Here is a 15,388-nt window from a genome sequence, read left to right as displayed (position 1 = left end):
CTGCTTTGATGTCGTTGATCTACTAGCCTCTGGTATCTGAGAGTCACCAACAAGTTTTTACGACAGTGTTGTCAAATATCTATTCCGAAACTGTAGGGGGAGCTCTACAGAGAAACCTGCAAGAATACAGCGAAGAAATTGCCAAAACTGCATAGCGCCACTTTAATATCACTCAGTACTTAAAAATATAATTACACTGTAACAATGACACCTCAAAATAAAGTGTAACCAACATTTTTACTACTATGTGTGATTCCTGAGAATCGAACCCATGACCTTGGCATTTCTAACCCCATGCTCTACTAGTTGAGCTAAAAGGAAGTATATTCCACAAGAGTCTTTGAACTATATGAACCGATGTGTCCCACAGAGGCGGCGTTTACCCTCCTGCTGTACTGGGAGCTTCTCCACTGGGAGGAACGACCCCTCCGAGAGTTCCTGCACTATCCTGCGCAGAGCGAATGGCATCGCAAAGAGGGTCTCTGTCGTAAGGTCATCCACTACTTCAACAAGGGAAAGGTATTTACAGATACCCCTTTGTGTCCCGGAAACAACATTGCACCATTTTTTTTTGGAGTTATTTCTATACAAATTTTATCTTAAGTTGTCCAAACACAATGATCCTCCCTAGACTTACATTAGAAAAGAGCAAAATATCGTCTGAGGAAATGCTGGATGCCAAATGTTGCTAAGGAAGGAATGGCTTATAGTGTTATTGAGGCAAATGGCCAGTTAATTCATCAGAATTTAACGTAAAGACTTCTGTGTAATTTACACGCAATCTGACGCTATTTCCATTTCATCGCAACTTTAACAAGTCAATAGATTTTTTCAAACTTTCAAACCTTAAAAGTCAATGGGGTCCAAAAAAACAACATTGGACCCCATTGTTTTTCATTATAAGGTTTAAAAGTTTGATAATTCTGCGTTGAAACAATCTTCGTATTGCGATGTACATCCGAGTATAACGGATTATTGTAAAATAAAATAAAATAGGGCGGAGACTTCTATTCATGGGTTGTTGATTGGATGTTGACATATGGGCGTGGCTCTTAAAAGTAGGCAGATGAACATGAGAGGTTTAAACAAACTAAATCCTGCATACGTCACCAGAGAGAAGTCTGTTGTTTTCTCTGGAAGGTTCAGTTGTGAAATTTCGATTAAACATTACAAGGTTGAATGCGCGAATGAATTGGTGAAGCTCGTCTAGAAAGGCAAGTCTAGTTTTAAATTGCACATCAAACCTGCTGTCCTGCCCTTGATCTCTTCCCAGTGTTGGGAGTATGGCATCCCGCTGTGCCGAGAACTAGCCTTCCAGTACGAGTCCCTGTACGATTATCAGAGTCTCAGCTGGATACGGGTCAGTGCTTTTTGATGTTCTTCTTTTTTTAACGTGAATAAATGCATAGAGATTATATAACAGCACTTTGAGTGGACCGCGTAGCTATTAATGCACTGTTATGTATTATGCTCAGAAGGAGGTCAGTGCTGTGTGAATATTTAGCTCTTTCTTTCCATACAGAAAATGGAGGCGGCGTATTATGACAACATCATGGAGCAGCAGCGACTAGAGCCGGAGTTCTTCAGGGTGGGATTTTACGGACGGAAATTTCCCTTCTTCCTCAGGGTGAGCTATTGCAATATTCACACGCTCTGTTTGTTTGTCTGTCATAATTGTAAGGATTAAGGGATTGATTTTTAATTAAAAATACATCAAATAAATACTAAATTAAACAATTACATAATATTTATTGTATGTATTTATATTTTTTTTTTTCTCTGCACACAGAATAAGGAGTTTGTTTGTCGGGGGCATGACTACGAGAGGCTTGAAGCCTTTCAGCAAAGAATGCTGGGAGAATTTCCTCAAGCCATCGCCATGCAGCATCCGAATCAACCAGATGAGGGGATTTTACAGGGCGACGCTCAGTGTATCCTTCAGCACAATAACTCCATTAGATGGTTTTGGGGACTTCTTTTTTTTTTTAAGGAAAAATCCCCACTTTAACACTAGAAGTGCCAGAATTCCATAACTACTAGAACTGCCACAAGCGGCCATTTTGACCACTAGATTCCAAACTCTTTAATGATAAATACCCAATTGAGAGATTAATGCATTTATTGTATTAGGATATCTTCTTTTTTTTTTTAACACCAAACTGAACATTTAAACAAGTTTAATTATACATTTATAAATAATAATATCATTAGTAGCCTACCGTAATTATCGCATATTCACAACAGATAGGCTATATTTCCATATCCATTCAACATAACTCAGAACAAGATAATAACAACTAAAAATATCGTATTTAATTATGAAACATTTTATTTTAATATAATAACAGAGAAAATAGTCTAATAACTCGTATATAATAGAGAATATCTACGTAAATAGATAACATAGTCAGGTATTATTAGCCTATTTCTGATCAACAATTTTAATTTAATATACTTTTTGTTTGTAGAAATTAGCATATATGCAAACACTCAGTTACTGACCTTTCTGTTGACAGTGAGAGAGACAAAGGTCAACCGTGGGAAATGTAACAAAAGAATAACGCGAAATTGGCCGAAATATGTAAATATGTTCATTTGTTTGTTTTTTGCCTTATGTGTAAATTATATGAAAAACATTTTGAATGAAAATACAGATACTTTTAGGAAAAGGATTATATTTTAGTTAAGTTATGACCGTCATGGCCGTTCTAGTGTTAAGGGAAAGGGGATAAGGCTTTTTTTGTGTTTCAGGTCAGGGTGAGGGAATTTTCACGTCATTAACAATACGAAACGCAACTATTATTTATGATATTTCCATTGGTGTACAACAAAAGTAAGAGTTTGAGGCATACATTGCATAGTGGATGTACTTGTAAAAAAAAAAAAAAAACCTACAGCCAAACTTGATATTTTAGTTCTGGTCTATTTGATTTTGCACTAAATATTTTGTATACATAAGAAAAATGCTTACCCAAAAAAAGAAAATTGTTGTAATTTACTCAAACTGTGGAACAAGTTTTTTTTCATATATATTTTTTTTTCCACAACAGTATTGATTAATTTGTTCATTTATTAATTTGTTCATTCATTTATTCACTCACTTACTTACTCATACACTGATTCACTCATTGCATTCACTCACTCGCTTACTCACTCACTCACTCACTCGTTTACTCACTCGCTTACTCACTCACTCACTCACTCGTTTACTCACTCACTCGCTTACTCACTCACTCACTCACTCGTTTACTCACTCACTAACTCACTCACTAACTCCTCACTCGCTTACTCACTCATTTTACTCACGCTCATTTTACTTACTCACTAACTCACTTACTCGCTTACTCACTCATTTTACTAACTCGCTTAATCATTTCACTTATTAACTCACTCACTTCCCTCGCTTACCCACCATATGTTTTTGTTGTGGTCTGAAAGTCTATACGACTTGTAAGTAAAAGAGCAGCTTGAAAACTCTGCACAGTATCTTCTTTCGTTTTGTACACTCACTCACTCGCTTACTCACTCACTAACTCACCCACTCGCTTACTCACTCATTTACTCACTCACTAACTAACTCGCTTTACTCACTCACTAACTCACTCGCTTTACTCACTCACTAACTCACTCGCTTTACTCACTCACTTGCTTACTCACTCACTCACTTACTCACTCGCTTTACTCACTCGCTCACTCACTCACTTACTTGCTCACTCACTCACTTACTCACTCATTTACTCACTCACTCGCTTACTCACTCACTCGCTTTACTCACTCACTCGCTTTACTCACTCACTCGCTTACTCACTCACTAACTCACTCGCTTTACTCACTCACTAACTCACTCGCTTTACTCACTCACTAACTCACTCGCTTTACTCACTCACTTGCTTACTCACTCACTCACTTACTCACTCGCTTTACTCACTCGCTCACTCACTCACTTACTTGCTCACTCACTCACTTACTCACTCATTTACTCACTCACTCGCTTACTCACTCACTCGCTTTACTCACTCACTCGCTTTACTCACTCACTCGCTTTACTCACTCACTAACTCACTCGCTTTACTCACTCACTAACTCACTCGCTTTACTCACTCACTTGCTTACTCACTCACTCACTTACTCACTCGCTTTACTCACTCGCTCACTCACTCACTTACTTGCTCACTCACTCGCTTACTCACTCATTTACTCACTCACTCGCTTACTCACTCACTCGCTTTACTCACTCACTCGCTTTACTCACTCACTCGCTTACTCACTCACTCGCTTTACTCACTCACTCACTTACTCACTCACTTGCTCACTCACTCACTCACTCACTTACTCACTCACTCACTTACTCACTTGCTCACTCACTCACTAACTCCTCACTCGCTTACTCACTCGCTTACTCACTCACTCATTTTACTCACGCTCATTTCACTTACTCGCTTACTCACTCATTTTACTAAATCGCTTAATCATTTCACTTATTAACTCACTCACTTCCCTCGCTTACCCACCATATGTTTTTGTTGTGGTCTGAAAGTCTATACGACTTGTAAGTAAAAGAGCAGCTTGAAAACGCTGCACAGTATCTTCTTTCGTTTTGTACAAGAAAAAAAAAAAAAAGTTTAGAAAAGACACAATTGTGACACCATTCATTTTTAGGGTTATCTATCATTTTAATATGCTTGTTCAAAATATAGTAGCTGTTTTTTCCTTGATGTAAAGTTCCATAGACCTACAGATCTACGCCGTGAATCCGGTTGCAGAAAACATTGATGTGCTACAGATGGACCGCGTGCCTGACCGCATCAAAAGTTTCTACAGAGTCAATAACGTCCGCCGATTCCGTTACGACCGGCCCTTCCATAAGGGGCCAAAAGACAGGGAGAACGAATTTAAGGTGAATTGAAATGTCTTCTCTTGGAAACACTAGTGGGTTATGGATTTAACACCAGACGTTGGCTGAAGTTGCATCATGTCTGTGTTTTTTCAGAGTCTCTGGATTGAGCGGACCACACTCATCCTCACACACCCTCTGCCCGGGATCTCCCGCTGGTTTGAAGTGGACAAACGCGAGCTGGTGGGTGACTCACCAAACCACCAAGTCATCAACATAATGAGGCCACCATTTTGGTTTGCTTATTAAATCTCAAAGCTGTCCAGTCAACAATTTATCAAGTGTCTTTAAGTGTACGCTGATACACTTACCAGTACCTAATTTTACTGTGTTTAAAGAAAATGTATAAAAAATTACATAATTAGTTCGAAGCTGATAGCCTTATGTTAACGGTTGTGCTTTGACCGAAGTTCGAGTCCAGGCTTCTGGATCTTTCCGATCCCACTTCTCTTCCTGTCAGCTCTCCATACTGTGTATAAATAAAGGTAAAAATAAATTTACAACAAAAAAAATATCATAATTCGGCTGAACAGCCAAGATTTTGTCCATAAACCTGTTCAAAAAAGTGTTTTATTAGTAGTATAAGTGGAAGTATTTTCCATTTAAATTGGAAATTGATTTTACTTAAATAAATAAATTTCTTACCCAATCAATAACTAAAAAAAAGAATCAGAAAATGTAACTTTCAGGAAGTCAATAATTTAAATATATATATATATATATATATATATAATAATAATTTAAAAAAAATTATTATTATAAAAATTATAAAAAATATTCAATAAATTAAAAATCTGTAATTTACATTTAAACTATCCAAACACTAAAATCAATTTAAACCTAAACAATTACATTAAACAATTAACTTTACTTTTATGTTTTTTACGTTCATGAAGTCATGGATGTACATATTTAATGTTTTTAATATGATTTTTCATGAATAATTAACTGATTAAATAAAAAATATATAATTTACATAATGCTTAAATACTAAAATAATTTTACACTTAAAAATATATATTTCAAATTTTTAATTATAACAAGTATTAAAAATGTGCCTTTCATGAAGTTTTTAATGTAATGTTGCATAAATTATTAAATAACTTAAACATCTGTCATTTACATTTAAACGATCCAAACATTAAAATCTATTCAAACTTAAAAATTTCCTTTAAAAATGTTACTTTCAAGATTTTTAAAAAAAAAATATGATATTACATTAATAATAAAATATATTTAATTGTTAATGATATATATATATATATATATATATATATAAAAAATTATACTACCCAAACACTAAACTCAAGATAATAATAAAAATGTCAAAATGTATTTGGAGTATAAACTCAGAGCACCCGTGTTTACCGTATGTACGTCGTGTCCTCCAGGTTGAAGTTAGTCCGCTGGAGAACGCCATCTACGTGGTGGAGAATAAGAACCAGGAGCTGCGCACCCTGATCAGCCAGTACCAGCACAAGCAGCTTCACGGGAACATTAACCTGCTCAGCATGTGCCTGAATGGGGTGATCGATGCAGCTGTCAACGGGGGGATCGCCAGATACCAGGAAGTGAGTGATGCAAACTCGACCAAATCTAACATCCTGAGGTTGAAAAGAAAAGAAACTTCACACTCGCAGCGCTGCTTTCTTCACATTTCTATTACATTGATGAGCTTTTTGTTGCTCGAATGAATGAACGTCCGACGTTCAGCCTTCATCTAAAAGAATAGCTTCATTATAAGTTGTGAATGTTTTTATGCTTCTTGTCGCCCAGGCATTCTTCGATAAAGAGTACATTAGCAGTCACCCAGAGGATACAGAGAAGATCACCCAACTCAAGGATCTGATGCAAGAACAGGTGAGCAGCCGAAACTTCTTCATCTTAACAATGCAAAAAAAAAAAATTTTGAAAGGTCAAATGATCCACCTTATTTATAAACCCCGTAGGTTCACATCCTCGGCGTGGGTCTGGCCGTCCACGAGAAACTGGTGCACCCAGAAATGCGTCCCCTGCACAAGAAGCTGATCGACCAGTTCCAGATGATGAGGAGCAGTCTCTGTCATGTGAGACCTCACATCTGCTTCTTATGAATTATAATGTTGCCCCAATAAATAAATTGCAATTAATATTATTAGATTTTATTATAATTAAGAAAATAAAAAAGCAAGTTTGTGGTTTTAAGTCTATGTATGTTAGTTTTAGGTAGAGTCATTTATTTGCTATTATACTCCTAGAAGTTAAAATAAACAACCTTTTTTTTTTTTTTTACAAGCCAAAATCATTGATGACTCATCATGCACTCATGGGCGTGTCCAAATATTTGTCCAATCAGATGCTCTCTAAAATGATAGTATGCTAATTGCACCTAATTTCTGGTTATGTCCATTTACCGTATTTTCTGGACTATAAGTCGCATCAGTCAAAAAATGCGTCATGAAGAGGAAAAAAATATATAAATCGCACTGGACTATAAGTCGCATTTATTTAGAAATGTATTTCACAAAATCCAAGACCAAGAACAGACATTTAATCTAGAAAGGAAAGTTATTCAACTACACAATAGCACACAGAACAACAGGCTGAATAGGTGTTCGGTATGTTAACGTAACACATTAACAGTTATTCAACTGCACAACAGCATAAAGAACATATACCTGGGAGGCTGAATAGGCTAAATTAACATTAGCCAGCGAGTCCAACAAGTTACCGGTAAGGAATTTCTCCAAGCTCCCGCGATCTCATTCCTCAACACTGAATCCATTGTGAATTATTCCTCTGTGTCGCTTCTGAACAACTCCGCTAGCTAGAGCGCCCTCTCGCGGCTGTAGACGGTAATGTTTTCTCTTGGTTCATCTCAGTCTGTATGAATTCATTTTATATATAAGTCGCACCTGACTATAAGTCGCAGGACCAGCCAAACTATGAAAAAAAAGTGTGACTTATAGTTCGGAAAATACGGTAATAAGTATCGCCCTAAACTTTTTGTTAAAATTGAAATGCTAATGTAGGAAAGAAAACTGTGCTTTTAGATTTCATGGGGTCTTTAAATATCTACATTTTGCTTTTCTCACTTCATTCTTTGCATTGATTCAGTATCAAACTCAGATGTTTTTGTAAGATGAGCTGGTGTGTGAGATATTAAATCTGTGTTGGCATTAATGCAGACAGTGTGTGTATTCAGAGTAGTGTTTCTATGTGGCCCTGCAGGGTCTGCCCGGTCTGGATAAGCTGAGCCCGGCCTGCTCAGGGGCGAGCACCCCACGGGGCATCCTCGCCACCCACAGTCCCATGAGCCCTGAGAGTATTAAACTCATGCACCGACACAGGTCAGCACACCCTTACAGACACCGTTCTGCATGCACACAGGGGTATCTACTGGATGTAAGTACATATTAGAACAGCAATGTTTTAATATTTACAATCTGATGTGAGAAGTCAAAGTTATTTTCTGTGGTGTTCAACAGCACAACACAGATGCTGTAGAATGAGCTTAGCTAGATCATTCCTTTAAATTAAACATGCTGTTCAAATTCATGCACACTAATGGAAATCCATTCAACATACTTAGTATACATGAGTGCAATGCACTAAGTATTAGCAGATAATAGCTTCATAATGTGATGCCGAAAAGAAAATAATTATGGAAACTGTTCATTTTATATGCTTAGATTTGTGATTAATTCTTTTAGATTAATCATTCTATATTTATGCTTAGTTTTATATTTTAATTAATTTAGATTACATATATTTTTACACATGATCATTGTTTATTATTACCTTTTTTGTTTATCAAAAATAATTAAAATACTGTCTTGTTAAAAATATTATAGTTCAACTCACGCATTTAAAATAAAATAGAAATCAATAAATTACGTTGTATTTGTCTACAGAAAAAGATTGTGCAAAACAGTGTTATTTTAGTATAATTTATATACTATTATGATTTTTGTTTGTATTTTTTTGAACAGGCTTTTACATTATTTTCATTTTAGTTCGGTTTAGTAATTGTATGGGCTTTTGTTATTTTTAGTAGTTTTTATTTTTAGCTTAATTTTTTTTTTTTTTTAGCACATCAACCTAAACTTAATTATATTTTATTTTATTTCATTTAATTTAACAAAAACAATTTTTCATAGTTTACTTTTAGTTAACAATAACAACCCTGGTTCCAACTTTGTGTATTTATATACAGGATTTCATTATTACAAATGTTCATTTCACGTGTTGCACCTCACAGGAAACTCTATACATCGCATTGTAATGAATCTGTACAGTCTGTGTGTGTTCTACTCACATGTCTGTGAGTTATAGAGATTCCTGCTCTGTAGACGCAGCCCTTCCTTTCTCTTCACAAACACTCCTCGACCGTGTATTCCTCATAAACACGCGTACACACTCATGCTGCCCACCCTGAACACACTAGCTTCAGCTCCGCCACGTCTCTCTCATGTCTCTCTGTTTGTTCCTCTTTCTCCTTCTCTCTCTTCTGTCACTTTACCTCACATATGTTTGACATCTTTCTGTGTGCATGCTTTATATCCTCTTTCTTTCTCCTTTATTCTGTCTTCCCTTGTTCTTCTTTTTTCGTTCATACTCGCATGGCTGCCTGTGTTTTATGACCCTCCAATCTCTTTTCTTCATCTTGATTAATTTCCCTCATCCCTGCATGCATTCCTGTCCCTCCACTCTTTCTCTTGCTTTTCTTTTCCATCCCTGTATTCCCATCCCTCTCCTCCCCATCTCTCTCTCTCTCTCTCTCTCTCTGTCTGTCTCTAGCCCTCTGAATGTGTTGGGGTCTGTCCGCCACTCCTCCTCTTCTCTCTCCTCTCACACCTCCAGTGAGACGGGAAACTTGCTCATCCTGACGGACAGTATGATGGAACACCCGGAGGACCTCTACCGCATGCAGGTGGGCTACATCAGCTCATAATACACACATTTAGTGTACAAGTACAGCCTAGTGACCAACCAAAACACCCAAGCATCCATTTAAGGCACCAACACACCTATCTAGCAATATCCTAGAAACCATCTGCCACCTAGCAGTGTCCTAGAAACCACTTACAGTACCTTAACATCCACTTAGCAATGCCCTAGCAAACACCCACCACATAGCAACTTCGCAGTAACCACTCAGTACACCCTAACAACTACACTAGCAGCCACCTAGCAATGCCCTAGTTACCACTTAGAGCACCATAGAAACCTAGCATCCACCTAGCAATATCTTGGCAACCACCCACCACCTAGCAATGCCTAACAACCCTGAAGAACACACTACCATCTGCATAACAATGTCGTAGCACCGCTTGGCAATACCCTAGCAACCACCAATGATATCTAACCTAGCAACTTCTTAGCAATACCCTAGCAACCACCCATACTATCCTAGCTTAATGTTTTGCATAAGTGAACACTCATAGCACCCCAACGATCACCTATCACCTAGCAGTAAACCCCTCAGAACAACCTAGGAACTGCATAACAACCTCCTAAAACTGCTTAGCAACACCCTAGAAACCACCCATAATATCCAAGCAACACTTTGACAAATCAGCAAACACTCATAGTACCCCAGAAACCACCTATCAATTAGCAATACCCTATCAACATCTCAGAACAACCAAACAACTTCCTAGCACTGCTTAGCAATATCCAAGCAAATGTCTAGCAACACCTTAGAGACCATCCAACCAACCCAAAAACCCTAAGAAATATCTCATTTATTTTTTAACCCTCATGCCACAAATTAAAGCATATTCATAGCACCCTAACAAGCACACATCACCTAGCAATACCCTGGCAACCTCTTCAAACAACCTAGAAACTGCCTAACAACGCCCTAGCAACACCTGAGCAACTGCCTAGCAGCACCCCAGAAGCCACCCACCCCCTAGAAATTCCCAGACAACCACTCAGAACACCCTACATTCTTCATAACAATGCCCTAGCAACACCCTAGAAACCACCCATAATATCCAAGCAACACCTTAGCATTAGCAAACACTCATATAATCCCAGAAACCACCTGTCATTTAGCAATACCCTATCAAAATATCAGGACAACCAATCAAATGCATAGCAGCTCTCTGCCAACCTCTCAGAACACCATAGCAACTACCAAGAATATTGTATCTGATCTTTTAAAGTACCTTTTCCCCCCTGTGTAACATTTCAGCCCAGTCCATCATCCTCCAGCTTGAGCTCAACGCATTCAGCTCCATCTCAGATGATCAACTCAGGGCACGGCAGCATCCGAGGTGAGCAACAATAAACTTCATAATAACACCAGGTTTGAGTGTTTCCCAACCAATGTTTGGGAACTATAACGCATTGTGATGTGAACATTAATTTACTGAGGAGACAAATTCATATCTTATAGCTTCACTCAAAAGAGCAACTCAGCGACTTTTCTAGCCTCAACGTACAAATCTTTTCCTTTCTCTCCAGTTGGGTCCCCATCACTACCTGACAGATACAGGCACAACCGAGAGTTGTTGATGCTTCTACCGCCGCACAGGGACCGTCCCAGCAGTGCCATGTACCCCAACATAACCGAGAACGGACAGGTGCGTCTACCACAAGATGCAGCAAACTCGCATTTTTGCAAATTTATTAAACTGTGTCAGGAAATGATATGACCTCAGGTATGAGGGTAACATAACGGCAGTAATTTTTTTTATTTTGCTTTTTTTCCCCACCAGCCTACTAACCATCAGAGGGCTCTATACCATCAGGTCATTGGTCCCTGCAAACCCTGCAGTGACCCTAATCTCTCAGTGGCTGATAAAGGTATGACTGGGTGTGTATGATTCTCTGAACCCACTGTTCCCCTCTATCCATCCACAAACCCACAATCCCCTCACCCCAGGCAGAAATCACAATACTTGCTGCATCAAAAAGTGCATACAGTCTGAGTAGGTACTACCGACTTTGTGACCATTAAAAAAAGTATGTTCTATATAGTATGTGTATTTGTTGTATGAATGCATTCTGGACGTACTACATCGGTCATGTTGGCTTTGTCATGTGACCTACTACGCTTACCTGCCAGTCCCGACTCTTCTCCCGTGGCCTCATAGAAAAGTAAAGTATACATTGAATGCACACTCCAGAATCTCACTGGAAGTTGTAGGTCATCTGGGTACTGTTCGCTTTTGTTTTTCAAAATAATGTGTTCGCACATACTACTCTTTTGATGTACCGTTTTCACATACTATATAGTAGGGAAGTGGGCATTTTTGGATGCAGCGGCAGTTTCAGTTATATTCCCAGCTGACCAAAGACCAATGGCAGCACTGCAAGTCAAGAGAGTCCGCACACAGTCCAGCCTTATTCTAACATTTGAGCTCATTGACGCTTAATTTTTAAGGCCCAGATTTACTAACAGCATGCGGCAGCGCAAACCCTCTTTTGGCGTTAAAAAGTTACTGTCAAGATTTACTAAAAATGAGCGCTGAAAAGGCGTGGACAGGGATATTTTTGCGGCTGACCTTATTACACAGGCATTTGTAGGAGCTTCCCTTTCATATGCAAAATGTATGGGAGGAGAGTATTTAAATGTATCATGCAACGGTATTTACTAAGGTTTGCGATAGTCAATTTACTGGTATATCCGCCATTAATTACTGCAAAGAAAAAGCATTTCTTAAACCAGATGCTAATTTGCGCTGCTCTTGGTAGATTGTGTTGGGCATTATGGAAATTATCTGGCTGTGTCTACATTCTTTAATGTGTGCGTCGTCAGTAGATCACACGCAGAAATTTCCACTCCCATCTGCGCCGTTTTGGAATTGCGCTTTCGCGCTAATTTGCCCTGTTTAGTAAATCTGGTCCCAAGACTTAATTTTTGCAGTTTATAAACTAGACTCTCGCCAAGTCTTTGTAGCAAAATGACTTTTATTTCCATTAACAACTTTAGTAAACAAAGGTAGATACTTGCTAAGGAAGTCTTTCTCATTACACTACTTTAGCTAGTGTCCGGTTGGAAACACCAGAATCCAAACCTCAACATGCTAAGCAGCCATTCTTGAGATATCTGACCTTCAGATTAGGATCCAGCAGGTCAGTAGTGATGTATAAAATGATGGTGGTCTTTGCTCTTTCTGGCAGTGTTGACAGCTCCCAGCAGCTGGAGTTTGGACAGTGGCACCAGGGACACTCTGCCGTTCCTCTCTGCTCATGTCGGGAGTGTGATGGCCCCACCCGTTCCCCCCCGCACCCTCCCTCCCGGTAAGAAACAACAGTATCTTTGAGGAAATATTAACAATATATTTTATGAACCCAGTGCTTTTACTTTTGAAAAGTTATGAAAGACATTGGCTACGTTGGATTATCTACGCATGATATGGACCCGCCTCGTGTTCAGCTACACAAGCTCATTTGACAGAAATTTGGAACACGTATGCCAAAGTGTGCATGTACTCTTTGGAAGAATTTATGAATACATGAAACCAATAGAGTTAAGAAATAAAAAGGTGTCTACTTAAAATATTTGTACAATGTCCTTTATTAGATTGGACTTGGCTTCATTAAATATTATCCTCTGGGTTAAACTGCTGTCGCTGCATCTTGAGGGACGTTATTGGATCACACCTGTATGATTAAATCCATATCTAGAAGCAAATGAATATATAAAATGTATTTTCTAACTGTCCATCTTTTATACATAATAAAATAATGACATTTATAAATAAAGGGTAGTCTTAGTTTAATGAAGTTAAATGTAATCTAACGGGCTGTTTACACGACACTGGTTTCAACTAAAAACTGAAAACTGCTGTTATGCTGTTCTTTTACACGACAACAGCGTTTTGGGGGCCTGAAATGCAAACTTTCGAAAACCGGTTTCAACATCCACGTTTTTGAAAACAATCCCATTACCGCCTCCGTGTAAACTACGAAAACATGATTTTTTGAAAACGAAGAAGTTATCAAATGCAAGTGTATTACTTGTTCAGTCTATAGGCGCGTAGGTTTTCTTTACAAAGTGACATCGCCAACTACTGGCCTGGCAGCAGAATACAGCGTTGTTAGTTGTTTTCGCGGAACTTTGTGAATGGGGATTGTCTTGACAATGGTGTTGTCTGTACACAAAAAATGCAAAGGAAAAACTTATCAGTTTTTAAAACTAGTTTTAGTTTTGTCGTTGTCGTGGAAAATTACCATTAGTTTGAGGTAGTCTTAATGTCTCAGAAACTGCATGCATAATTATAAAATAAATAAATAAAAAATGCTATAAAAAAATCCCTTTTTTAATATTACAGCATTTCTCACTATTAAGCTGTTTGGACACATTGTTATCCTCCCACATAAGCACAGTAAAGATAAGCTTAAAAGACTCCAACAGACTTGCCAAGCAAAGTGTTTTACTCTGTTCACATATTTTCGATTTAACAGGAAATTGGGATAGGATATATTGACAGGCCAATTTGTTATTTGCTGTTGCAGGTTGTATGTATTAAGGTGATATTCTCATTCCACAGTGGATTTTATTGGACAAAAATATTTATACGCCAACATTTTCTGCCCAGAGTAATACATTTTAAATGCGATACCTGCTACATTTTGTCAATTTTAAGGAGAGCACTAGCATATACAGGGTCTTAACGCCAATACACAAAGGACTAAATTAGCTTGATTTAACGGGATCTTTAACCCTAATCACAATTTGAATATTTTATTTTGATTTATTTTAAAATGCATATGCCAATAATGTATAAGAAAAAATTACACAAAATAATATTACACATTATGTCAACTGCCCAAATGTGTTGTTAGTGTAACATCCTCCCTTTCATTTCTATAGTTTTTTTTCCTCACAGTTGATTATTGATCCTTGTTTTCGAGTGTATATCCTCACATCTAGAGTTATTTCCTCCTCATCCCCTTTTCCCCAGCCAGAATTCTCCTCTGAACATCAGCTAAGTTCAGAAAGAGTCCGTCATAGTCCTTGCTGAGTGAATGTGCATGTCAACCAGTGTTTATGTGCGAGTGTGTACCGGCGTGTGCTCTTTCCAACCCTGGTTCTGTCCAATTGTGTGTCCCCCTTTAGGACACTTCTCGATGCACTTTGATGCTTTCCACCACCAGATCAGCGAACTCCCTCCAGCTCTCCCCGCGCGCTCCTTAAGAAAGGTATCCTCCGCCTAGATGTGTCCTATTAGTCCTTCTCCTGCATGCATTCCGCCCTACCATTCCCGAGATTGTCCTCGGATGTCCCTGCCTGTTCTCTAGTCAAACATCTCGAGCCTAAAATTACTTTAGTCTGGTTTTGGAAATAACTGTGTTTGGTGTCCCTAAGTGTTTTGGGTTCATATTGCAATCGTTTCATGTGCATTTGTATATGTATGCATCAGTAGTGCAATTAATGTGTGTGTACAGTATGTGTGTGCTTGGGTTGTATTTTCTCTATCATAAAAGGGAGATCAGTAGGATAAAAATGGGTATTTTAGCTTAGGAGAAGGTTAAAGCAAGTCATCCAGAAACCAC

General features: G+C 38.2%; 1 protein-coding gene across 4 annotated transcripts in view; it reads left to right on the top strand.

Annotated features, from left to right (window-relative positions):
- Positions 1–15,388, top strand: part of dock3 (dedicator of cytokinesis 3) — a 202,113-nt gene that overhangs the window by 180,073 nt on the left and 6,652 nt on the right. For 3 of the 4 annotated variants that reach the window (XM_079594128.1, XM_079594127.1, XM_079594125.1), the window contains 16 exons: positions 371–519; positions 1,274–1,360; positions 1,523–1,627; positions 1,790–1,931; positions 4,731–4,897; positions 4,991–5,077; positions 6,286–6,465; positions 6,671–6,754; positions 6,844–6,960; positions 8,084–8,223; positions 9,674–9,806; positions 11,076–11,157; positions 11,348–11,466; positions 11,602–11,689; positions 13,010–13,129; positions 14,952–15,034. In XM_079594128.1, coding sequence (XP_079450254.1) covers positions 371–519; positions 1,274–1,360; positions 1,523–1,627; positions 1,790–1,931; positions 4,731–4,897; positions 4,991–5,077; positions 6,286–6,465; positions 6,671–6,754; positions 6,844–6,960; positions 8,084–8,223; positions 9,674–9,806; positions 11,076–11,157; positions 11,348–11,466; positions 11,602–11,689; positions 13,010–13,129; positions 14,952–15,034 — 1,883 coding nt within the window. The remainder of the gene's footprint in view (positions 1–370; positions 520–1,273; positions 1,361–1,522; positions 1,628–1,789; positions 1,932–4,730; positions 4,898–4,990; positions 5,078–6,285; positions 6,466–6,670; positions 6,755–6,843; positions 6,961–8,083; positions 8,224–9,673; positions 9,807–11,075; positions 11,158–11,347; positions 11,467–11,601; positions 11,690–13,009; positions 13,130–14,951; positions 15,035–15,388) is intronic. The other variant, XM_079594126.1, reaches the window with a different exon arrangement.

The sequence above is a fragment of the Phoxinus phoxinus genome (genome assembly GCF_949152265.1).
Source record: "Phoxinus phoxinus genome assembly, chromosome: 20".
In the NCBI taxonomy this organism is placed as follows: Eukaryota; Metazoa; Chordata; class Actinopteri; order Cypriniformes; family Leuciscidae; genus Phoxinus; species Phoxinus phoxinus.
The sequence above is the reverse complement of the archived record's forward strand: the minus strand, read 5'-3'. Positions and strand labels throughout refer to the sequence as shown.